Source organism: Trichoplusia ni, chromosome 8 (assembly GCF_003590095.1).
Source record: "Trichoplusia ni isolate ovarian cell line Hi5 chromosome 8, tn1, whole genome shotgun sequence".
NCBI lineage: Eukaryota > Metazoa > Arthropoda > Insecta > Lepidoptera > Noctuidae > Trichoplusia > Trichoplusia ni.
In genome coordinates this window covers 8,624,437-8,635,516 of record NC_039485.1, presented here as the reverse complement: position 1 = coordinate 8,635,516, position 11,080 = coordinate 8,624,437, and the positions used below count along the sequence as shown (strand labels likewise).

Sequence of the window (11,080 nt, the reverse complement as noted above, 5' to 3'; positions counted from 1 at the left end):
GCTTTGGATAGATTTTTTTTTAATTTTGTTTTCTGATTCTATATTACATTTATTGACAGCAATCCTATATAAACATGGTCACCCGCATTTTTCGGGACTGAATTACAAAAAATACTAAATTTAATAAAATCACCTTCTTACTCACAAATAAATGTAAAAAGCCTCAACGATATTTTAAATATCGAAAAATTTCTCTATCTCCTCCACCGGCACCGCTATAGTGTGTGGTTGGTTCTCTGTCATGCGCTTAGGTACCAAAGCCGGGTTCACCTCTCTGAAGCGTTTTGAACACCCTGTAAATGAGAGGTGATATATAAGATGATGGCATGAAAGATTTGTTTATAAAAACAAACATAATATAGGAACATAGAAGATAAATGCAGAAAGGCGAGTCATTTTCTCAAGGGATCCTAAACTGAACAACTTAAATATTTAAGTAACATCAATATACTATTTACTCGGTAATAAAAACGTGTTCAGGAAATTTCAGTCATATTTGGTGAAAGCAAATGCAAATTTTTCTTAAACTCTACGAAATAAGAAAAGCAAGGATTTGTGACAGATACGCCCAACCATATATTAAACATTGATGTTTTGTTTTTCTTGTATCCTACGAGTATTTCGGTAAAAGCATGAAACCTTAATTTTCAAAGTTTTATATATTTCCCGAGTGCAACGAAAAACAATTTGATAAGAACGTAGGTACTAGAAAAGATTTCTCTTATAAACGAGATTTACTGATGTCTTCATCAAAACTGCTTTGATCGTCGAGTTATTAACATCTGTGCTTAAATCAACTATTAACTCAACGATTTTAAAAACAATTCTCATTATTCAAAATTAGAATGTCATTCTATAAAAAAAAAGTACTGTCACTTAAAAGCAAAACAAAAGAGGCTAAGATTATTTACTCACCCGGATTAGGATTAAGCCATTCAGTCTTAAAAAAAACAGCGAGACTTGGGTATATAATGAGACTTAAGTCCAAAACAGCCGGCTATATCCAAAAATAGATAAGCAGCTTAGAAGTGACGCACTATCTATTCGGTATCGATCCCGGCGTCTAACACGTGCAACTGATTTATTAATTAAACGACTTTCGCTTATTAAGTGGTTACTGCCACAAGTACTGGCTGACCTCGCAAATTACAAGGTCCTGAAAATCTATAAAATATATTAGAGAATTAGGAACACCTAATTCTCTAATATATTTTATAGATTTCTTTCCTTAGAAGAAAATAAGAATATTAAAGCACGTCCTCATTATAGTTCCCAGTCTTCTAAGTAAGTTTGAGGTCAAAAGCCTACTTAATGATGGGAAAAAAGTTTATTTTTTACACGTGTACATGTACATACAACTATTGTCAAAATAAAAGTCTTTGACACTGCTGAGTCACACAGTTCATGAATAGGTAAAAATCGTATCCATTTGATGACAAAAGTTGAACTCTGAAAGGAATGTAGACTGAATTGCGAATTCGATGAATGTCATGTTTTCTAAAACATTACTTTAGCTGTCATCATCATTGAGTGATGACTAAGTAAGTGTATTATTTATGTTGTAAAATGTTTTCTCCTTTGTAAAGCATTTCTAAGGTACAAAACTCTTTGTAGATTTTTTTATCTGTCTAGTCCATTTCATGTAAATTAGACATGGTCTAATGTCAATCAAATAAAAATTAAAGATAGAGTAGTAGTAGACTTATAATTACGACAAATTTCAAAAACAACTTTTCTGTTTTAGCTTTCCTCAAACTATTTCAGTGTTGGCGTCAAGTATCACCGAATGCAGACGAATACAGCATGCAGCGACTGCAAAGTCAAAATAATGACTCTCCACCATCAAAGATCTATTTTCAGGACCTTGTAATTTGCGAGGTCAGCCAGTACTTGTGGCAGTAACCACTTAATAAGCGAAAGTCGTTTAATTAATAAATCAGTTGCACGTGTTAGACGCCGGGATCGATACCGAATAGATAGTGCGTCACTTCTAAGCTGCTTATCTATTTTTGGATATAGCCGGCTGTTTTGGACTTAAGTCTTATTATATACCCAAGTCTCGCTGTTTTTTTTAAGACTGAATGGCTTAATCCTAATCCGGGTGAGCAAATAAATCTTAGCCTCTTTTGTTTTGCTTTTAAGTGACAGTACATTTTTTTATAGAATGACATTCTAATTTTGAATAATGAGAATTGTTTTTAAAATCGTTGAGTAATGACAAATATCTTTTTAAATTAAATGTGAAAAGTAGAGTAGATGCGAGTGATTACAAACTTTTTGGTTAATTAATTAAATTATCATTTTATTAATGGAATAAACTCTTTGGAACGAATTAATTAACATTTCAGTTTTCAAATCCTTTAGATACTCTTGCAGGTTTATCTGTTTCTATAACCGTTTTATTTACTGTCGTTAGTGATGTGTATCCTTGTTATTTAATTATAACAACAATAACACATCCCACAGCGAGACTTTGGCACGACATTGACACGTATTGTCTATGTAGCACAAATTAATACTATTATACGAAATCGATACTTTTAATATAGCTTACGTTGACGAAGACCTTTCATGGTCAAGTTGTCTATGGTTTTGTCGCACTTTGTAACAAATCAGTGTAGGAAATCAATAAGTACTTGAGGTAGATTGTTATAAGGTGTTAAATTATATACAAAGAGTTACTAAAAATTAGGCCTAAGGCTGAACCAAGAGGACGATTTTTAAATGTTTATAGGTAAGTAAGTACTGCTTCCAATTAAATAAAATGAAGTAATATTTTCTTCTATGAATAGGATTCCCTATGTATAAGAAAGGATAAATAGGCCCAACATTAAAATTAAATATTTTTGTTTGGCATCCATTCTGTAGATGCTAAAATTTCAATAAGGGTAAATAACATTTCTCAAATATTTTACTGAAAATTGTATTAACTTAAAAACGCCATGCAGGTATCGAACCCAATATGGGTTAGATATTGTTGTTTAGTTCTAGTTGACAGCTATTTTTGACCTTGGTATTAAAATAAGTAGTAACATTAAAAGCCAATGTTTACATCATTCAATAAGGGAAATGTGATGTGCAACTCTATTTCTGTGGTGATCTACTACATATAATAAATATTCGAAATTAAATAAATAGTATAAATGATACATTCAAAAATTTAACCAATTCAGTTTTTCCTTCCATTTCTTACCTAAGTATTTCTTTCCTTGTAAAAAATGTACAGTCCTGTTTGGAAAAACAAATAAACAAACGTTTAAACTTCACTTCCACGCAAAAAGCTCTAAATTCAAATCGTTGTTTTACAATTCGAACACTAATCTTTTAAAAGCTCAAACTGTTGTCGAACTCTAACAAAACCATACATACCGAACGTCAATAAAAAAAAAACAAACAAACATCACAAATTCCAAACACAAACTTTGCAAAAAACAACTTTTCAAACTCGGAACACAAACGAACCACAAGCGTTACCTGATAATCTTCTAGTTGCTGTTCTGTGAACGTCACAACTTTGTTCCCCATAACGGAAAAATTTCCACTCGCGGTAAACGTTAAAAAAATATCTGGTAAAAAATCCTGTAAAAGGCCGGTAAAGCTGCCTGTTGCCGCGACAGCGACAAAACACTGGCTGTAAGCCACGGCTCGGATTAGGGTGTGACGGTGCAGAGTAGGCGGGCGGACAGAGGCTACATGTCAAGGACACGGCCATTCCTATGCGTGGCACAATAGTGCTCGTTTGTCTGTACTCTGCCTATTATTATTCGCAGTTAAATATATTGCTCGAGTTTGTGAACTAGTCAAAGCAGGTTTAATGTCAAGACGTAAGCCTAGAAAATACATGGAACCCATAGTTTTAGGTCGTCTTTCTTTTGTTTTCGATGATATATAATTTCGTCGATAGAATATTGCTTTTGTTACTGTTATGATACATGCAAGGTCAAGCTAGTTCTGATATTATCTTGTTCAATTGTGACTAGGACTAATAAATTGTGCAGATAGTAAGGTTAATTAGTTAGTTTTCAGTTGAAGTGACGTCATAGGATAGTATTGAACTAATTTGTTTTATTTATTATTATGGAGACGACTACTTCCAATTCGTATTTCTAAATTTAACCGTTCCTGTTATATTTTACGTTTAATAGACAACATACATCCTATTTCCAAAAACCTAACATTAGAAGGATTGCATGAGAAGTGATCAGTTCCAATCAGCCACCACGTTACGCCATGAAACACCCTGAAGGCAACATAGATTAAGTGATTGATTAGTTGACCTCAAACATTTTTAGGAAAATACAAAAAGTTTTTCATATCTATATCTATACTAATATATAAAGCTGAAGAGTTTGTTTGTTTGTTTGTTTGTTTGAACGCGCTAATCTCAGGATCTACTGGTTCGAATTGAAAAAATATTTTTGTGTTGAATAGACCATTAATTGAGGAAGGCTTTAGGCTATAAACCATCACGCTGCGACTAATAGGAGCGAAGATACAATGGAAAATGTGAAAAAAATAGGGCAGGTATAAATCATAACTTATATCTTCTACCCACGGGGACGAAGTCGCGGGCAACAGCTAGTTACTTTATATGTGAACATCGATATTACACAATACATACTTAGATAATACTGCGCCTTCAATAAACTTTCATCTTCTTTGTCCCGACGTAAACATCGCATGCCGTTCTTAATCAAATCATTGACATCCAATTATTTTTCCCTAGCCTCTGTTCATTGATTACTCTGTTGCGAATACAACAGAAGTTAGGCGGGCCGGCTATTAGTCGCCGCGCCCCGGCCTCGTCTGCCATGATGATGCTGATTGCTCTATTTTATATTCATTCGGATCATTATACACTTTGCCCCACTTATTGTTCTGTTTTAATTTGTGATAATAAATACATGATCTCAGAAAAAAAACAAAGTATTTTTTTTATTGTATTTTCGTCTTTGACACCTGTGCTTGTGTGGTTTCTTTTTTTATTTTTTTCTGCGAATATGACTATTGTAAATTTAATATATTAATTTTATACTATGTGCTGCTAAAACTCAATAAATACTACGCAAAATACTTCTCAATAAAATGTAGAATATAAAAATAACTTGAGTATGTAAAAAAACCAACTGCTATTTTTTTTGACAGAATTTTCCGGTCATTTATTGTTTTCATTGAAATACGTAGTCACTGTAAAGTTTGTCCCATATGTAGGTAATGTAGCGTGTCTGTGGCCTGATTTCAATTGTTTGTTTTGTTTTAAAGTAGGTGAATGAAACCAGTAAATGTCAGCGTAAAGAGCGTTCAGTGTAAGTTTAGAATCTAATGTAAGTTGATGTAAGATAGGACGATTGAGTTGTTTTCAGAATTAAAAGCGGGAGAATAAATAAATGTTTGTATAGACTATATACCCTGTGATCCATTATCCATTTACCTTTTTGGTTCGCCATTTCGCGTTTTTGATAATCTTTGGCTAAATAAAAATATATTATATCGCACTCTTATTTGATGATATTTAATGATAAAGTCAATTTAATTCAAAATAAAATAGTTTTAAAACACCTTCATTCAGAGTATGATATTAAAAAGAAATTCTTAAGGCTTAAGAAATAGTCTGCAAACGATTTATTTTGTACATATGATTTTTATTTAAAATTAATGTATTAAATGCCCAGTTAAGTTCGCTCGTTACCCAAACTTTGAAGAATCAATTATCATGAATCTTAGTTATAATTCACTACATTTTTTGGCCTACTTCTAAACAAATGCCTCTGAAAGTCTAGTTTTTCATGACCTATATTCGCTAAAACCGCAGTAAAATGTGTTCTTAAAAGCTGTGTCTAGCCTTTGTCCAGTAAACAAATATAATATGACTTTCACATACTTAACCATGTCATTAGGCTAACCTATTTGGGAAGAAAAATATAATTTGGCTTTCAAAAAACTACGTAAATAGGCATCTACTTGCTAAATATTTATTAGTTCAAGATCAAACGGCTTTCCAGAAAACGAGATATTACCTAAATATACTTTAACCTTTTTCCAACTTTTATTATTCAATACCATAAAGTTTGTTTTGTCCCTCACAAAACGAAAGAAGGTATATGCTTGAAGTTATTAACAATCTAAGGAGGTTTAATCAGGTGTCGGGAGTCGGAACGGTTTACTTGCTCGTATTTTAAGAGTTTGCCCGACTAGTTTCGGACCCAAACGGAGTCCTCGAACTATTTCACAAACCCGCCGCCTTGTCGGCTCGTGATTAAGGACTCCGATTGGGTCCCAAACCGTTGGAACAATCTGAATAACTACGCGTGAGAAAACCGTTGCAGCTTTTAATAAAGACAAAAAAAGGTTTTAATCAGGAGGACATCAAAAGATACTCATAGCGTAAAGTTCTTTATTTGAATGCCAGTCAGGAGCTATGACCAGCCCCCGCATTCATCGAGGCATTCCCTCTCTGTAGGGAAGTTGTTGTTGTTAGCCGGTGACGTCACCGCCTCGCAGTGGGCCGACCATCTGATCTCGAAGCAGGACTTAGTGTGCCAGTTGTACACGTATCTAGAAATAATGAGGAGATTAATGCTTTATTTTTTTTTCATTATTAAATCCTTTACTGGTATTAAACAAAAAACATTCATTTTATAAACCCACCAAACTGTTATGACTGTTTGACGGCGGGAAAGTTGTTCAGTATTAAACGGGATGGCCCCCAAAGAAGTTGTGGGACGAACTTATCTAAATATAGTGTGCTGTGACACTTTCGCAACTGTAGTAATTAATATTACATTAACACACATTACATGTGGTCCTCAGGCACGGTGGAATGATGACTTGCGCAAGACGGCTGGCAGGAGCTGAATGCGAGAATCGCCGAAAATCGATCTCAGTGGCGTGTACTTGGAGAGGCCTGACGACATGTGGTCGTAGGTATGGGATTTTGGGTCATGCAGAAGTAAGATACTAAAGGGGGTTTTGCCTTATAGTGAGCCATCGTCGGCTGAAACGAGTACTACTAACTTCCTTTTGAATTGAAATGGCAATGAATACTTGAAAGACTTTTTGAATCAAGAAGATTATTGGAAAACAATAAATCAGAACACAAAAGAAAAGGACAAAGATTTTTTTAAATTTATATCATATACTTTTCAGAGAACTGTTGCTATAACACGACATCAACTGTTTTTTTGTTGCAATTTTTTTTGCTACAATAATTTAAAAACTTATTGCCATTAATTCGTTTCTCACTTTTGAAGCACATATCGATACCATTGTGAAAAAAGCCTATAAACTCCTAGGGTTTATAATGCGTCTTTCTAAGTGCTTTAAAAACGCCAAGACACTTAAAATTTTGTACTGCACCTTTGTAAGAAGTCAGCTGGAGTATGCATCACAGATATGGAACCCGCGTTACAATAAGTACATAGACCGCATTGAAAACATACAAAAACGATTCATTAAATTTCTTTGTTTTCATCAAAAGACTCCATACCATTCAAACGATTATGTCCGACTCTGTAAAAAATACCATCTTTTGCCACTCGTATACCGGCGTGAAATTGCTGACTGCCTATTTCTGTTAAAAATATTTAATAACAACATCGACAGCCCCGAGCTATTATCTAAATTTTATCTTAATGCACCAGGTAAACTACTTCGTTTCAATCCGCCCTTACGTGTAACTCATACCTATACGAATTATAGACAGAACAGTTATATTGTGCGCGTGAGTAAGCAGTTCAATATGATATGTAAGCAGCATGGTTTTGATCTTTTCTCAACGAGTGTGATATCAGCCAGAAGGTGTTTGAGCCTCAAATTTTTCGAATAATTTTCATAATTATAAATTCTTATTTTACTGTAAACAAATTTTTTTTTGGATTATCTAAATTATCCTTGTTAAAAAAATAGCACATTACTTACCTTTAATTTGACACGATGTATTAATGTGTGTTCAATGTAATTATATCAAAAATTTCATGGTGTGTGTTCACATAATCTTTAAGTTTTAGTCTATATCTATAAGTGAGGACTTGTAATTGGCTTTATGTTGTCTAGATATCTCAGTTTTGTCAAGTTTTTTATATAGCTGTAAGTCTTCCATAGTATAATAAATAAATAAATAAATAAATAAAAAAAATTAACTCGGGAAAGGTCATCTCGATTGTTAATTATAAAAATTACGCGAGAAGCCGAAGGTGGATCTCGATGGCATGGCCTATGTCCAGCTGTGGACGGATATATGTATACTACTCTACAAACATTATGTAGATCAGGGTAGTTGCTCAGCAATAAACAATTTCAAAAGCTGATATAACATTATAATACATGTATTATTTATGTATGTAGAGTAAATATAAAAACTCATTTTTAGAACCCTCACCTGAGCTCATGTGGCCATCTGTATCGAACGCTGTACTCTATAAGGCAGTGTTTTTCCTTTGGCGTTTCCTGGCAGAGTCTGTAGTCCACTGTAAAACCATTAAATTTATTATGACATAGCACGACACATCTACTTATCAAAGATACATTTACAGTAAGATGATGCAAATGATGTCATTTCTGTAGCGAGATATATGATACGAGATTGTATGCGATTGTATTGAACGTGAAGTGATGTAACCGTGCTCTCCTTTGCACGATGTTACTTTATCGGAATTGAGTGTTGTTCCTACCTACAATTATCCTCAGTTACTGCAAACGAAATCTTATCAATCCCGGTCGTTTCATAATTTTCCGTAATATACAGACAGATCGACAGAAGTAGATGAGGAGATAAGGGGTGTTTCCTTTTTTTACTTTTAATACGAGTTTCACAATAGCCTTGCTTGAATAAACGAATTATGATTTTATACGAAAAAAACTTAAATTGTCTCAGGTTTTTCTGTAAAAAATAAAATGCGTCTAAAATTACAACTTTTACAAAATAATCCACTATTTTAATTCATCACCTTTATTACAACACATTAAGGCTTATTTTCCACCTTTAGCCTACCAGTACCGTAATATCATAGCAAATGGAAGAAATATCTCAATTTCGCGGCTCACGTATGAGAGCCTCTAATATTTAGTGGCGGTTATTAGATAGAGTAATTAATTTATGGTACTGTGTAGTGCTCATAAATGTTAATGAGGCGGGGAACGATGATAGAATGCAATTTATGAAGGAACGAAATTACTCCGGCATGAGCGGAATAATGTTTTGATATTGGAAAGTAAATATGGCGTGTGAGTAAATCTGTTTTTTTTTATGCAGCTTAAAAGTTTTAACGGCTTATTTGCTTTTCGGTTTCTCCTTTAGATGTTATGATATAATTTTAACATGAATGATGTGTTTTAATTATTTTTTTAATCCTGAAATTATTCTTTCTGCGAAATTTTTTAATGCAAAAAAGGATGACTCGCTTACAACACTAAGAGAATAAAAAAATAAGTAAAGAATGAGTTTAAACTGAAAGGGTTTTGTTACGTATAAAAATAATAGTTTTATTTGACAAAAATAGATAGATTTATTGACAAAAATACACTTCACTTTCTCATGAAATAATATTAAATGCTGATTTTCTTATTTGTGTTTATGAGTCAGCATGACGTGAATGGAGTTCAAAGCTAGTTCAATAGATAAGGAAATGCAGAGAGGCATGAATAAGCTAGTTATAATCATTAGTCAGTTTGTTGAGTCAACGACTTAGGCTATGTGGAAAAATTGCTGTTCTAGTAGTTACCAACTCACTTTACAAATCGTGTTGGTAGATATCTATATAATTATAATGCTTAATGAAAGCGGTAACAAAAATAATTAAATGAAATATGAAGGACTCATCTCAGTAAAGTAAATTAATTCAAACTTGGAAAGAAAAAAATGATTATCATCTTTAAAATTGGAAGAAGTGAGTTCGAATTTTGAATTTAAATATGGAATGAACACCAACGATTAAGTGTGATCTATAGTTTGGCAGAAACGGACCAAAAATTTAAACTTGGAAGGAATATCAACCGTCAATTAGTTGATGTAAGAAGAGTAATGAATGAGTAACATTGATTAAAATTACGTATCTATTATACTTACGCGATTGTATTTGACATAGAGCTGATAAAGCCACAATGATACACACGACCTTCATTGTCACGATAAAAAGGTTATCAATTAATAATTATATTAATTCTCAAGTTGGTCTGCGTTTGTTTATATACAAGTGGCAAACAAAATTGTTATAAAATATGTGTTAGTGATCTACGTACTTGTAGGCTGGTTTTGTGGTGCGATGCATGAGATGTAGCGAAGTGATTGTGACGTCATCATTTATTTATTTTATTATCGACATGTATATTATTTATGTAGCGTGTGCCAAGTGTCTGTACTAGAAGAAAGAAGTTTACATTAATTATGAATGTTGTTTCGAAAAAGAAGGTCGGTAAACTATGAGTGTTTTTTAAGTAAAAAGTTGAAGAATTATCTTAAGTGCAACTTTTATACTTTGGACCACAAAAAAGTTCATCCACTTCTTCAAGATTGCATTTTGATATCATATTTTTTTGTATCAGATACGATTGATTAATTAGTGCCGATCGGATTTAAAACCAGTCCAACATATATTTTGTACATGTAAAATACTCGATACGATCTTAAATCACGTCTGGAAATTGAAATATATTGTTGAAAACATTTACCATATCATAAAAAACCTCATTGCCAAAAAGAGTTAACATTTTTATTAAACTACAGAAAAAAACATTTCGCGTATTCTTCGTGGCAGAAATTTGATGTAGCATTTCGAAATTAGAATAAATTACGGAATGTTTGTGGCAGAATTTAATTTAAATTTTATTAGCTGAACCTGGCTGGAGAGGAATCCATAATACAAAAACAGTAAAGAATTCCTTGGCGCTTAAAATAGATGTTAATAAAAAAAAACAATAATAAAAAGAAATGAATATTGTGATGATACATTATTTTCTCTAAGTAATTGCTACATTATCATGATGATAATAATAATTATGTACTTACGGTTATTTAAAGTTGCGGTTAGACTATCAAATAAGTTTCACAAACATTCAATTTACATGCACTAAGACAGCCAGCCTC

The 11,080-nt window shown here is 32.8% G+C and overlaps 1 protein-coding gene across 1 annotated transcript; it reads right to left on the bottom strand.

Annotated features, from left to right (window-relative positions):
* Positions 1-6,380: 6,380 nt before the first annotated feature.
* On the bottom strand, positions 6,381-10,286 carry LOC113496722. The gene is made up of 3 exons (XM_026876039.1): positions 10,064-10,286; positions 8,378-8,465; positions 6,381-6,555 (listed from the first exon to the last, which is right to left on the bottom strand). Exons 1-3 carry the CDS (start codon positions 10,116-10,118, stop codon positions 6,417-6,419), a joined length of 282 nt encoding a protein of 93 aa, XP_026731840.1. The 5' UTR covers positions 10,119-10,286; the 3' UTR covers positions 6,381-6,416.
* Positions 10,287-11,080: the final 794 nt, after the last annotated feature.

What these genes read in the sequence shown, in the direction of transcription:
- LOC113496722 (XM_026876039.1), bottom strand. Translation starts at nt 10,118, where the DNA reads ATGAAGGTCGTGTGTATCATTGTGGCTTTATCAGCTCTATGTCAAATA. An exon ending in TCTATGTCAAATACAATCGC is followed by an intron (nt 8,466 to 10,063) that starts GTAAGTATAATA and finishes ATGGTTTTACAG; the next exon opens with TGGACTACAGACTCTGCCAG. An exon ending in AGATGGCCACATGAGCTCAG is followed by an intron (nt 6,556 to 8,377) that starts GTGAGGGTTCTA and finishes CATTATTTCTAG; the next exon opens with ATACGTGTACAACTGGCACA.